At 38.0% G+C, this 14,376-nt stretch overlaps 1 protein-coding gene across 4 annotated transcripts in view; it reads left to right on the top strand.

The window, feature by feature from the left end:
• The window catches only part of TMOD1 (tropomodulin 1), a 45,303-nt gene that overhangs the window by 29,763 nt on the left and 1,164 nt on the right, over positions 1 to 14,376 (top strand). The window contains exons 5-10 of one of the 4 annotated variants that reach the window (XM_026672931.2): positions 3,781 to 3,870; positions 6,429 to 6,556; positions 8,364 to 8,471; positions 10,181 to 10,324; positions 11,184 to 11,328; positions 12,814 to 12,872. In XM_026672931.2, the coding sequence (XP_026528716.1) occupies positions 3,781 to 3,870; positions 6,429 to 6,556; positions 8,364 to 8,471; positions 10,181 to 10,324; positions 11,184 to 11,328; positions 12,814 to 12,842 (644 nt within the window). In that variant the 3' untranslated portion in view covers positions 12,843 to 12,872. Of the gene's footprint in view, positions 1 to 3,780; positions 3,871 to 6,428; positions 6,557 to 8,363; positions 8,472 to 10,180; positions 10,325 to 11,183; positions 11,329 to 12,813; positions 12,889 to 14,376 lie in introns of all 4 variants that reach the window. The other 3 variants (XM_026672932.2, XM_087957393.1, XM_026672930.2) reach the window with 3 other exon arrangements.

The following is a 14,376-nucleotide window of genomic DNA, read 5'->3' as shown; positions in this document are numbered from 1 at the left end:
CCAGCCTGCTGCCTCTTCCTCTCATATTTCCATGACATCATCCATCTCAGCAGAAGTTGCAGAAGGACTGTAAGAGAACCATGCTGGTGACCTCATAGTCCTGCTTTACGAATGCAAGACTGCACTAGGCCTGCCGCGCACCCCGCTATCCAAAACTATTTGTCCGCTTTATCCTTTTATTCTTTTTGCATAAAATGGATTGTGAATTGGAATTTCCACCAAAGGCTTGCTCATTGGTTTTTACATTTCCTTCGTCACATGCAGACTGGCAAAGTGGAACATTTTCCCTCCCTGTGCACTCATGAATAAAGATCTGCCAAGAATCCAACTTGTGTTAAAATGGCAAATGGGTATGCAGCTAATGAATGTAGCCCAAGCTTATGCCAAGATGGGATAGTTACTAATGAGTAGTTCTCATATCTGTAAAGAGCAATAACTGATTCTTCTACCCAAAGACAGTATAGATTTTTCAAATACATGTGCAATACTCCAGGAGTTCCAAGAGCTGCTTATGTATATTTACATACAAATGCATCTACATACCATATTTATGCTGGCAATTTGGTGCACTCCTCATCCACAATATTTAGTGCATGATCCTGGCTTTATTCTGTCCTCCAATAATTTTCTACTAGGCCTAAGTAATTCTGTTATCTGTTTGAATTGAATGTATTTATTCCTATGGCTGCTTCTGGTGCAGGGTTAACAGAATGAGACATCTAACAAAACAAAGTATTAGTAAAATCTCTGCATGAGTCACTGTGTTGAGACCTTGCTTTGTTTTAATGAAATAAATGCAAGAACTTAATGATTGCAATTAAGTTCCCCAGTGCAGTTTAACTCTTTTTAGACCTGGTACCTTCTAAAGTAAACTTTTTAAAATGTGAAGATTAAGTAGATTTTCAGTTTTATTCTGAAAGAGAATGCTGCATCAATTGTTTGGGATAAATTATCGCATCTCATAGCAAATCCTGTGTATGTAACAGTTCAAGGGACTAGATTACAGTATATACTGTATATACAGGTAGTCCTTGTCTTGCAACCATCAGCTTAGTGACTGTTCGAAGTTACGATGGTGTTTTAAAAAGTGACCTATGATTGTTTTTCACATTTACAACCATTGCAGCATCCCTGCGATCATGTGTTCAGAATTTGGATGCTTAGCAACTGGCATGCATTTATGATGGTTGAAATGTTCTGGGGTCATATTTTGTGACCCTCTAACAAGCAAAGTCAATGGGGAAGCCAGATTCATTTAACAATTTTAATAGAATTTTTGAGTTCAGTTGTCATAATTCAAGGACTACGTGTCGTATAACTTACTTGGAAGACTGCAATCTACTGAAATAATTTGCATAAGTATATTCAGCAGAAATCATTGGAGATAGGCAGTCCTTCAAATAGCCCCATGCCATGAAGGGACTTAGAAGTCAAAACCAGCATTGCAAATTGCTGGTTATAAATCTATTGGCCATAAGTGCAGCTTGCAGAGCGTAACGTGTATCCTACATTGCAGTGCTGCATTCTGGACCAGCTACAGTTTCTAAGTGGTCTTCCAGAGCAACCTCATGTAAAGAACATTGAGGTTGTCCAATTGGTAGATGCAATAAGGTCAGATCAATATTTCTGCCTTATCACCACAAGACAATCCCAGACATGGACTCTTATCTGTTTCTTTAGCTTGCTTCTTTAAATTCATCCAGTGGGGCTCCAGGCATCTCTTTGGGAGCTTTATCTTTTGGAGTTTCTTGGTAAGCCAAGGAGCAGTCCCCATTTGGCAAACAAGAAGAGGCCATGAAGGGAACATGTTCCAATATCCAATCATTATAAGCTGTGACCAAGGCCTCTGCCAAATTGCCCACTCTCATTCTGGAATCTCTCTGGACTCATAAATTGCTTAGTGCAAACTAGTCAAATAGGCTTTGTCTACCTACAGCACAGGAGGTGGAGGTGTGGCACCAGTAAGTCAAGCAGTGAGGTAGGAATTCTCTTCCAAATTGTTTTAGAAGCAGACGCCTCATTGATTTTTGGGCTAAAACCATACAGAAATGGAAAAGTCGATTAGTGAAAACATAGGCCTGCTGTTTACAAGAGATGAACTGATATCTGTGAAATCTCAAGTTGAATTGATAAATTATTTATATATAGGTTGTTTTATTCTTATTTGCTGGCATATTTTTTTTCTAAGCAGGGATTTTCCAAGTATATTCCTTAGGATTCTCAGCATTTTAGGAGTCCTAATTGAACAGATAACAGTAGTGTGGAGACATGGTTATATAGAGATGCATGTCCAAAAAGTTGGTCTATCATCAAAAATTCCTTGTACTGTACAACCAGCCATAGGAATATATAGCCCTTCCAGGATTTATTTCCATGAGACACAACTGGTAAAAAACTTCCACAGCCCTCATTAGCACACAAAGCAAAGTGAAAATAAGGCATCAAGCCCATTGTAAGATGTGCTGTAATGGATTCTATCCCCTTTCTGGGATATTACCAATATTAATTCTACTTAGTAATGTTTCTTTAAGAAACTTTAATTGGGAAGTGGTAGACTAGAAACAAAAAGAAAAATATTTTTTCAAAATTATTTTGATTTTTTTAAAATATAGCTGATTGCATTTTTAAAAAATAATGCAAGGAGTTTTTTTAAAAGATGTATTTCAGAAAGATGGATAGGTAGATAAGACAAATCCTTTGCAACTGAACATCTGACTCTGACTTTTTTGCAGCTTGTTAAAGAACTTCTGGAACATGATCGAAGCTAGAGTTTATAATAAAGCAAATTAAGTACAGAAATATATATTTTATATAAAGAAAAAACAATTTGGAAATGCTGTGTTCTGAATCAACAAGAATACAACTTACTCCATCATCTGCGTTGTAACAAGTCCTTTTTGAGGCTGTAGTCTTAGTCATTCAATCAATGATTGAATATTTTGTTAAGGATTTACAAAAATTGTAGGTGACAGGCAGTGCTTTAGAAAAGAGCTACTTAATTTTCATTCAAATGCAAGTCTGGAATGCCTGCTCTAAGATGGTGCTGTTCCAACATATATACCATATATACAAATAACCGGCTAAAATATGCAATTATCACTTATGGTACTGCAGAACTTACTATATTCCTAACAAAAAGCCATGAAATGTACAACTGTTCAGCATGTTGCATGTTTCCTAATCTAGGAGTGGATATAACTTTATAAGATATTATTTTTCTGTGTGTGTTGTTTGTGTGCAGATTTAGGCAGTAGCTCAGATTTTATTCATACTGGAATTAGAGGACAAAGGCTGAGGCTGAGGCTTTGCTAAACCATAATGCATTACTGCAAAGAGCTCACTTGGTAAAATATAGAAATTTGCCAAGTAGTGAAGAGAACTGTATTTATTCCAGTCCTGTTTCCCATAGTAGGTGGATGCAGTGAAATTGTCCTACATTTAATAGAATATGCAGGTCATTGTCATATCAGTTAGGAATCCACTGATAATGGATGATTAATTATCCAGTTTAGTATGTTGCTGCTTACTTTAAAAAAAAAAACCTGTCATTAGCCAAAGCATTGTGAAGAAATAAGGAATCACATCCTATTTGAACATACAAGTTGTGCTGAGCTTCAATGGATCTTCTCAATATTCCCTTTTCAAAACAAATATTTTATCACTGTTCACATTTTTTCTAGGCTACTTATGTCTTGGCCAGATTATCACTTTTGCAGGAATGACAAATCTATAAATTTATTTAATTTTGTTTTCTTTTATTTTTTTCCTTCTCTCATGTAGCTATTCTTGGCATGCATACATTGATGAGTAACCAACAATATTATGAAGCACGAGGGACGACAACTATTGTCAACAAAGAAGGATTGGACAGTAAGTAAGATTTACAACACTATAATAATCTAACAAAGGGAGTCAAAAGCAGCATTTTTATAATTATAGTTAATAAAACAGTATAGATTCAGATTAAATCCAGATTCAAGAGAGGAAAGCAGATTCAGAATATGTGAGAGTGCTCATGTCATACTCTGTGAAGGCACATTAATTCAAAAGGTGCCAACAGGTATGTATGTTTCCACACTATTCAGAATCACTTTTTCCCTTTCAAATCCAGATAATTGCTCAACACTTATATTTGTTTTTTGTCCCCATATAATTCAGTGTGTTCTTACATTTAATGAAAAGAGCAGAAGGCAGTGAAAACAAAGGAATAAACATGAGTTCCAAGTGGCTCCAAATATCCTTTTGAAGATCAGTCTAACAATTAGCTTGCTGCTTGGGAGGACTTTTCACCTGTTGAATTTAAACTCTGTAATATTAAATGGAACTGCTTTTCTCCCAACCTTGTCTCCATGCATTTTTTTTCTTTCTGTCTCTTGCCTTCTCTTATTAAGCATCTCCAGAATCCAGTGCTTTCATGGAAATTACAAAAGCAGTGTTGTGCTGTTTGCAAGGCAAATTTTGCCCCTTTGTGCATTTGTGTAATCACAACATAGAGCTTTTATGGACCGTACCTTTTAATCACTGAATCTTCCTTTTCCTCCTCAGAACAACTTTCCTCTTGCTCCAGCTCTATTCTAGTTATTTCTTTTTCTCTCTTTGGTGTGTGTTTCTATTGGAAGGAAGGAGGAGATTATGTCTGCATGTGTTTGTGAGAATGATTTGCATTTCTGAGTAAGAAACAGAATAGTTGGTATCTGTAGATAGTGTTAATTAAATCTGTGAATGCATCTTATTTTACAAGCAATAATTTTAATTAGTAGTTCTTAATTCAGTTAACACCTTTTTTGCATAGTTCCTGCTCTGTTTTTGAAGTTCTAACAAGTATCTATACACAGAGAAAGAAATAGGTCAATAGCTTATTGTCAGGGCAGTAAGAATCTCCAAATTTGGTTTCAATTGGAGTCAGCAAATCTAGTTTGATAAGATGGGGAAGCTGAGCATTTGGATTTGCTGGAATTATAAGTTTTCTTCTCCTTAGTTTTTCTTTCAGAGAATCATCTTTAATTTTTAGGTAAGGATGCTAATGGCACTTGTGTAAAGTACATTGATCACGTTAATCCATATCTCCATCTTTGGAGTCATATGCCCTGGGAAAAGTCACTTCTTTGAAATAATCTCCAGGGAACGTTACTGATTAGTGCTTTCTATCTAGGATTGATTATTATAGAGGAACATATTCTCCTCTATAGAGCAGATCACTTGAGAATGATGAAATTATTAATACTGTACAAATGTTAAATTTAATTGTACTGGAGTTTCAGAAAAATACACATTTTAGAATTGATTAAAGAACCACTTTTTCTAAATACATGCTTATATAATATGAAAACTTTTTCTCCTAATTTCTGGTGAGGGCGAGTCATTTTCATGACATACAATTTGTCATTGTTCACTAAATAAGCAAATACATTGTCAATATCTACAATGAATGTAGATTTTAAAAACCAGTTATGATGAAGCACAGAAAAAATAGCTTTCCTTCCTAGCATGCAGTTTATGCACCAATTTTTTTTTCAACCATGAATTTCAGAAAATAAGACATTCAAATGTATTTGCCCCCTTTTCTTTGGTCTCTAAACTGAAAAAAAAAATCTTAAAAACAAAGTCCAAACAAAATCTATAAATCATACTATTCTCTCAGTACAGCTGCTAAGAGACATAAGACATTATTATTATATACATTTATTTATAAACTTATTTAAATTCAAATTCTTCAACATGGGATGACACATGCCTGCATCTGTCTCCTCTGTGCATCTGTAAGAGGCATATGAAAGCATTTTTTAAAGAAAATAGAATAAAAAGGAGCTTACTTATCAAGGTACCAAAGCCGAGTCTGTTCCATGTCTTTCCAAACAACATTATAGATATTTTCATCACCACTTGGCCAATAAGAACTTACAATTATCAGGGGTTGGTACTGAACTTATTTTAATTTATTTTCATAAGAATCCAGCATCAAAGAATCAAATTCTTCCATTTATACCCTGAGTGAAAGAAATGCTGTTAGAAATATTGTAAACTTTAGGACAGTGATGGCTAACCTTTTTGTCATTGAGTGCCAAAAGTGCGAGAGAGAGAGCGTGCACCCATAATGCAATGCATGCCCGCCCCCCTGCTTATGCGCGCAGGACCTCCCCCCCCAGTGCTCCCCCTGCCTCACTGCGCATGTGCACATGTCTCCCGCAGGAGGCGCACGTGTATGCGCAGTGGAACTGAGCTGGGGCAAATGGCTCGCGTGCCCGTAGAGATGGTTCTGCGTGCCACTTGCGGCACACGAGCCATAGGTTCGCCATCATAGCTTTAGGAGATCAGGGTTGAAACCTACAGGATGAGTAAGAGTGAGGCTACTACTCTTTCTTCATTGTATTACTAATGTCTGATCAGAAGCAAATAGACATGGATCTTTATCTCTTTCACTCATGTAGGTATAATTAAGCCCACCCAGTATAAACCAGTTCCTGATGAGCCAAATTCAACCAATGTAGAAGAAACTTTGGAACGAGTAAAAAACAATGATCCAGAACTTCAGGAAATTAATCTCAACAATATTAAGGTATGGATTCTTTTCTACCTGGGTCTGCCTTGAGTAGGCAGAGGGGGCAAAATATGTATTATGGTCTACTAAATTACTGTGCCAAAAAGATAATAAAGTCAGGTGCAACTCATTTAATGACTGCCTTACTTAGTAACAGAAATTCAGATTCCAGTTGTGGTTGTAAGTCAAGGACTGTTTGTACAGAAATACTGTGATGACCCAGGGTGGGATACAAAACAAACACAGTCACAGAAAACAGGTGAAGCCCCTTTTATTCCTTCGCTTTGCCTCTAAGCTCCAAATATCTTTGATGGAAGATAAAAAAACTCCCACACAGTTACACGAAGATGGAAAAAAGCAACACAAACAAGGCAAGATAAGGGCTGGAGGATGTCCACAGATAAAATATACTGGGAAGGACGCTAAACTCAGAGAGGAACTATAAACTATAGATATTTACACACTTTGTTCCCAGCATTTGCCTGTACGCAGGTCCATACTCTTATTCAGTTGTCACAGCTGCAGCCCATGTAGAGGATCAAGGACTTCTCATCCTGAGTAGACCATATCTCTCCCTTATCCTCTCCTCCCTGCATGCCCTAGGATGGAGAGGGGATGGGCTGGGTCCTCCTCTGACTGCTCAGCGGCCCTCTGCCCTTCCCCAGCCTCCTCCACAACCTCCAGAGCCCCACTTCCACTCCTGAGAGAGTTCCTTCTCTCCCTCAGAGTCAGTCTCCACCAGAGGCATGACAAATACATTCTTTGGGGTTTATTCATAATAAAGAGGCTCGCTACTGACTTTTCCCAACATTTTTTAAAGATGTCATAGACATAGGCTAACTTTGAATTGTCACCCATTCAAGTATTTACCAAATGGGACCTGCATTCCTTTTTTCCAGCTCAACCAAGGTTTGCTATATGCTGCCATTTGCATTCCCCTCTCCATGACACAGGAAGTTCTACTAGAGCAAAAGTCTTCATACTTGGCAAGTTTAAGATTTGTGGACTTCAACTCCTAGAATTCCTGAGCTAACATGACTGGAGGAGGAATTCTGGGAGTTGAAGTCCACAAGTCTTCATGCTGTCAAGTTTGAAGACCCTTGCTCTGGAGAATAAAGGCAATGACTTTTCCCTCCATTACTTGAATTGGCTTTCTAAAAAGGTATCTTTTCCACACCAGAACTACAGTTGAATCATAAAGTAGAAGTTAAACTGAGATGGTAGTTCTAAAACAATATATATCATTCTTTCCATCAAAAAGCAGTCAATCATTTCAGAGAAAATATTGTTGGCATTAATGTGACAGATGCTTTCCCTGTCTATCTCTCTGATATTTAACATATGAAACAAAGCTGAAGCTGCAAAGAAAACCAAGCGACTGCTGTTTTTTATACATGTTTTGCTCCAGGCACATTTTGGACTATAATTCTAAATCAAGGAAGAATCTAAAGTAATGCAGAAGGACGAAAAGGACATACTACTTTCCAAGTGCAGTTGCTTGATTTTCTTTGCAATATGTTTTACCACATTCTACCATTTTTTTAAAATGAAGTTGAGGTTCTTACCTTCTGTTCCCACTCCTCATTATCCAGGCAAGATGGGTGGTATGTAAGTTAAATAAATAAAATAAAATGATTCCAAATGGGTTTATTTTTTGATTCAGAGTTCAGCAGGGGAAAGGTAGCATAATAGCACCAAACTGACGTGTTTGAAATGATTTAAAGGGTGTTACTGGATTTAGGAGATTCCTGATTCCTTGGAATTTGTGGTTATGTCCCAGTAAAAACAGTTCACATCACCCTTGTCTGATGTTTCTCTTTTAAAGGACATTCCTGTGCCTATTTTGAAAGCCTATGTTGAAGCTCTGAAGACTAACACCTATGTGAAAAAGTTCAGCATAGTAGGAACAAGAAGTAATGACCCTGTTGCTTTTGTAAGTGTCAGATGACTTGCACCTAATCTTCTCAGGAAAGCTTTTATTGGGATTACCTCCTTTAATGACTTCCTATTTGGTTGAAATCCAAGTCTCATATAAGAACACTGCCTTTTCACAAGAGGGTGATCAAGATGGGGAGGAGATTGGAAACCAATTCCTGTGAGGTACAGTTAAAAGGATGGGTACATTCAGTCTGGAAAAGAGATGATTGAAATAAGATGTGATAGTAGTTTTCAGAAGTAGGGTTGTCATATAGAAGAGGGAGTGAACTGGTTTTCTGCTGGGCTAAAAACTAGGACCAGAAACAGTGGGAGGAAACTATAGAGAAGGACATTCTGATTAGTCATGGGATGTATTTATTTTAAGGAATTTCCAGATAATAAGAGTAATTCCAGGTAATAATAATTATTAGAATAGGTTGCCTCATGAGGTAGCATATTTTTCTTCACTGGAGATCTTCAAACAGAGGCTGAATAGTTCCTTGTCCGAAACGCTTTAGCAATTCCTGCACTGAGCAAGAAATTGGGACATATGGCTCTTTCACACAGCTCTTTGAACTATGCTATTTCTTATTCAGTGGTTCCGGCTTCTAATGAATCATACTTGTTGTAAGCTGTTTGTTTGACTTATGACAGACGTGGTTGACAGAAACAGAAGAAATTGGGGCAATGGGTAAAGAAGGAAGGGGACTGAGTATGTTAAGCTTCCAAGCTGTCAACCTCTGAGGAACTCATTCTGTAAATTCTACAGTGGAAAGATCCACTGAAAGGCTGCAAGTTCTTAGAACAGAGGTCTCCAAACTTAGCCACTTTAAGACTTGTGGACTTCAGCTTCTGGGAGTTGAAGTCCACAAGTCTTAAAGTGGCCAAATTTGGGGACCCCCCCCCCCTGTCTTAGAAGAATACAAATCCCTACAGCTAAAATACAGCCCCTTTAAAAAGGTAACTTATACTCTTGAGGCTTGTCATATGTTCAGTCTTAGGTTTCTTGGTAGCAGAGCTGTACTCTTTACAAAGAACTCTCTATCTAATCATTAACCAAATTTGAGGACTTCTATTGTTGCAAATGAAGGTAAATATATGTGTCCCAGGATAATGTTGCAGGATCAGAGTCAGTCTCCAGGACCAAAGCTTTATTCTTTCACGCTGTTCAGCTCATGCTGGAGCCCATCATTGGGGAACATCTCTGGAGAGAGAGAGGTTGATGAACTGCAGCACAAGTCCGAAAGTTTGGAAGAATAAAGCTTTGTTACCAGTGACTGACTCAGATTGGATCCTGTAACTTCTATTGTTACCCTCATAGCTGATTTCCAATCACTAAAAGCTAATTTCTATTTTCACATGAAAAACAATCTTATGTTAATTTGTTCATTATTAGATTTATATCCTGCCTTTGCTTTGTACAACTTCCTTGGGCTGTTGGTTGGCAGCTGTGAGCTGAACTAGCCAAAAGGTCTAATTTAGCAGGGCACCACTAATGTTCCTCACAATAACAACCCTCTGATGTGTCAGAGCTTCTTTGTGGGTTTCTCATTCACCCAAAAGATAAAATAGAAAACTCTGGTTTGAGTCAGTAGTGTAATTAAATTATGACAAAAAAAGCATTCTTATATTAATGATGCTGTCATTAAACCTTTGCTTAAAGTTATTAGTAACAAGTATATACAAGTATTTTGCCTTTCTCTTTGTCTTCTCTTTCACTGGAAGGTGTTGGCAGAAATGATAAAAGAAAACAGCGTATTGAAGAGCTTAAATGTGGAATCAAATTTTATTACTGGATCTGGAATCCTGGCCCTGATAAAAGCACTGCAGAACAACACAACACTAATTGAACTCAAAATTGACAACCAGGTAACCTGTGTAGAATAAGACCGGCTTCCACCAAATTTTACAACCCCAGCATTAACTACCTCTTCCATTTTAAATCTGGACTTCGTATTACAGCACTGAAATAGAAGGACACTTGAGGATATCAGGGGGAATAGCCAATGAGCATTACATATGCTTGTCTTTTACATTCAGCTTAGAGATGAAACAGGTCTGTGTAGATCAGTATTTCTTAATCTTAGCATCTTGAGGCTGTGTGGACCTCAACTCCCAGAATTCCCTAAGGAGTTCTGGGAGTTAAAAGTCCACACAGCCTCAAGCTGCCATGGTTGAGAAATACTTGTCCGTACTGTACAAGGATGATGGATGTTTCCAGGTGGCTACAGTGCTTTAGAAATGCTATGTGTACTTTCATTCTTTGATATCCTCAATCAAAGGCTTCCTATTGCATGTGGAGGGTGTGGGAGTGTAAATGACACCTGGCATAAATGTCTTTTATTCTATCCTGACTCCTTAAATTGTTGGTTGCTAGAGCAATATATTATTAGAGCAGATTCCAGAGAATTTTCAGTCTAGATTTCTTTAAGGTCTAAATTGTCTAGATCTTAATTTCTCCCAGACAAACCTGGGTCTCCAATATTACAAATAATTCTATTAGCCTCTTTCTTTATAGTTTTGGTAGGTTATCATTCCTCCCATCCCAGTCACAGGCAACTCTTCCTCTTATTACCTCTTCCCCCTTTTCCAGCATAATAGAGGGGGCCATTCTTCTCTCTTTTGATGAACTTTCTCCTTTGTACTGCCACATTATGTAGGCATAAACCTGCAAGCAGCTAAAATTCAAGTGTTTCTATGCTATTTTTTTTCCTATTCTTTTTTTAAGTGCCAGCTTTTGGGCAACAAGGTAGAAATGGAGATCGCCAGTATGTTAGAAAGGAACACCTCTCTCTTGAAATTTGGTTATAACTTCACTCAACAGGGACCCAGACTTCGGGCCTCCAATGCTATGATGAACAACAATGACTTAGGTGAGATTTTTTTTCATAAAAGTATGGGTTCTTGGGGTGGACATGACCATGTTTCTTGATTCGTTACTCCAAGAGATAGCATGGTTATATATTAGCTTTCTTTAATTGGCTGGTTGAAAATTCTGGGAGTTGTAGTCCAGCACTAACTGAAGAACATCAATCTGGGAAAGATATTGTTTGTTGGCTCCCTAGTGGGCAGAAGAGGTTGCTTTTTTAAAAATCTTTTTGCAGTTCATCAATTTTCCTTCATTCAATATTTATGGGGGTGGAGAGTGCTGGATTCATATGTGGGAAGGATTTTTGTGAGGAATGCAGGGTGAATGTTGCTTGAGATCAGATTTTACAAAAGAATATCACAAATTGGCATATTAAAAGGAGAGAGACCAAGATTCTACCTAGAATTATAAAAACAAGCCAAACAAATAAATAAATACAAGAAATGGACTCCTTCATTAGAATTGCAGCTAAAGTTCCTGTTTCAGTTGGAAGCTTTGACATATGTGGAAAGGTAGGTCTTGATTTTTTTTTTAAATGAAAAAGCATCAGAGTTTTAAAATGTGGTCTCCTTGCCTCAATTCCCTGGCAGCTATTCCTGCAGTATTCAAAATATGAGTTTGACATTGATTTTGTTTAGGGTTTTTTTTTTTTTTTTGATGTTGCCAAACTTTTCAAGAGAAAAAAAAGCTTATATCAAGTGGGATGTAATTAGTGGTAGATGAGCCTGCCTTCAGATGTTTCCAGTCACTGGTCTGGGACTCTGGACCAGTACTACCTGCTGTCTTAACTTGCAGTATTTCTTCATGGACCTGGAAATCCTTTTATAGAAAATGATTTGCATTCAGTCAGGACAGTTTGCATGTAAAGCATGCAGCATATACAGCGTATAAAGACTATAGAGAGAGAGAGATATTACAAACTCTCTAGCTCACAAACAGTGGGAAATCTTGACCTCTTGTGGAACTACAAATTAGCTTAAGGGTTTCACTAGTGCTTCTTATGGAAGATCAAACCTATTGAAAAAGGACCTGCTCTGCAAAATATGCTGTGCCTGTATTATACTGCATTTATGGAAATATAAAGAAGAAACTATATGGAGCTCAGGGTTGACCTGTGGAGTCTTTGATGCTCTCTGAGCTTGGTTGTTGGCTTTCAGACATTTCATTACCTGACTAGGTAACATCCTCACTGATCATCATCACTGATGACGTTACCTAGTTAGGTCATGAAACATTTGCAAGCAAACAGCCATGCTCAGAGAGCACCAAGGATTCCATAATACACGAAGCTTCTGTCATTGATTGGATGAGCAGAAGTACTGTAATAGCAAGGAAGAGCCCTATTACATGGGGAGCAAGCTGTCACGATGATTTATTAGTCCGGATTTTGTAAGTAGAAGCAGATGTCAATTGGCTGGGGACTGGTCTCAGTTGACCTCCTTGGTGGAAGAGCTCTACAGAAAATATCTGACTTAGTTCTTATTTGCAGCTCGTATCCATCGAAGTGACGGTCCCTGACATAACACCTCAGCCCTGGAACTGGAAGACGTATAAGTATTTCCCTCCAATCCCCTCTTGGCAATTGCTTTACTCTCCTTCCCAGATTGGGAAGTAGTAGTGCTTCTCTGCTACTCCACTTGGTTCTGACTATCCCCTTCCACTTCTGTTCATAGATTTCTCTAGGATGTCCTTTTTTTTCTTCAGAAATAAACTGTCTTATTGGAAGGAAAATTCCTCCTATCTTCATGGTTGAATGACTGTGACTCTTGCATTCTGTCCTTGCTCTTCCTTTGCCTTCTGCTTTCTTTTGTGATTGACTTTTGCAATTGAATATCATGTGATTTCAGAAGGGAACAATAGTTGTTTAAAAACAACCTTTCTCAATGTAGACAGTCCCAAAGGTTTTCAGCCCAAGCACAGATCATGTAGCTGTCCAACTAGGACTAGACCAGGTGCAGCTCCGGTGGCCTAGAGGTGGAGCTCTCACCTCACAATCAGGAGGCTGTGAGTTCGATCCTAGGTAGAATATTTGGAATAGACTCTCCTGCTGGAGCAGGGGGTTGGACTAGATGACCTCCAAGGTCCCTTCAATTCCATCTGATAAAATTCCATCTGATCCCTTCCATTCAATCTGATAAAAACAGGGCAGCACTTATTTTTTCAGGAAAAAACACCTGGTGGATCCGTTTTGTGAAGAGTTACTTCAACAGCTGGCATTTAACTTGATTTTTCCAACCAGGTGAAGATATTTAAATGTTTATTCCCATGTACAAGACCTTGTAGTCCTTCCACAGTGGGGGAAAAAATCAAACTGCTTGATCGTTTCAGCCATAAACTTGTCTTTTGCACCCTTTCCTTTCAGTTGCAACTCTTCTAACTAGAGTTGCTTTTTCCTGAAGAATCGTTAAGTGGGAAACTGCAACCAGAGTTACTTAATTAAGAATCCAATTGGAACTAATTTCTGCAGAAATTTGGAGGGGGAGAGAAGAAATAAAGCAAACCTGCGGAGTCGAGTTTTCTTCTTAGTCTAATCGCAATGGACAGTTACATATTTTAAGTCAGGGTTTTTCAAACTGGGCTGTCCAAGCTTAACTGAGTTTTGTGGAACTAATGGGATAAAAAAAACTCCGCAAGGAACAAATGAGAAAAAGAAAACTTTGAATACAGCTGACCATATACTCTCACCTCAACAATGCTCTTCAGGGGCATCAGTAGCAACACTGTCAGGGCAAGGATTGACAGTTGATATGAGCAGCTTTTTTGATCAGGGATTCTGATTCCTCCCCCCCCCCACACACACAAAAAAAAAACAGGTTCTGCAGCCTGAAAATTTGAAAACACCTGCTCTAGGCAGAGGGTGTGGTCGTCTTGTGCATATTTGCTTTTTAGTTTGCTTAACATAAGGATTGCTTCTGATTTGATAGCTATAGCTATAGCTATTGCACTGTTGATTTTTTAGAATTCTAGGAATTCCAGTTTCATTCCTGGGGGAAAGGATGTAATAGTTCTTAGTACTTCACAAACATACGTTTTCCAAGAAGATTGATTAGCC

This window comes from Notechis scutatus, chromosome 2, assembly GCF_049901735.1.
Source record: "Notechis scutatus isolate UNSWTSFEM ecotype Mainland chromosome 2, rNotScu1.2, whole genome shotgun sequence".
Lineage (NCBI taxonomy): Eukaryota > Metazoa > Chordata > Lepidosauria > Squamata > Elapidae > Notechis > Notechis scutatus.
This window is presented reverse-complemented; position numbering and strand designations above follow the sequence as displayed.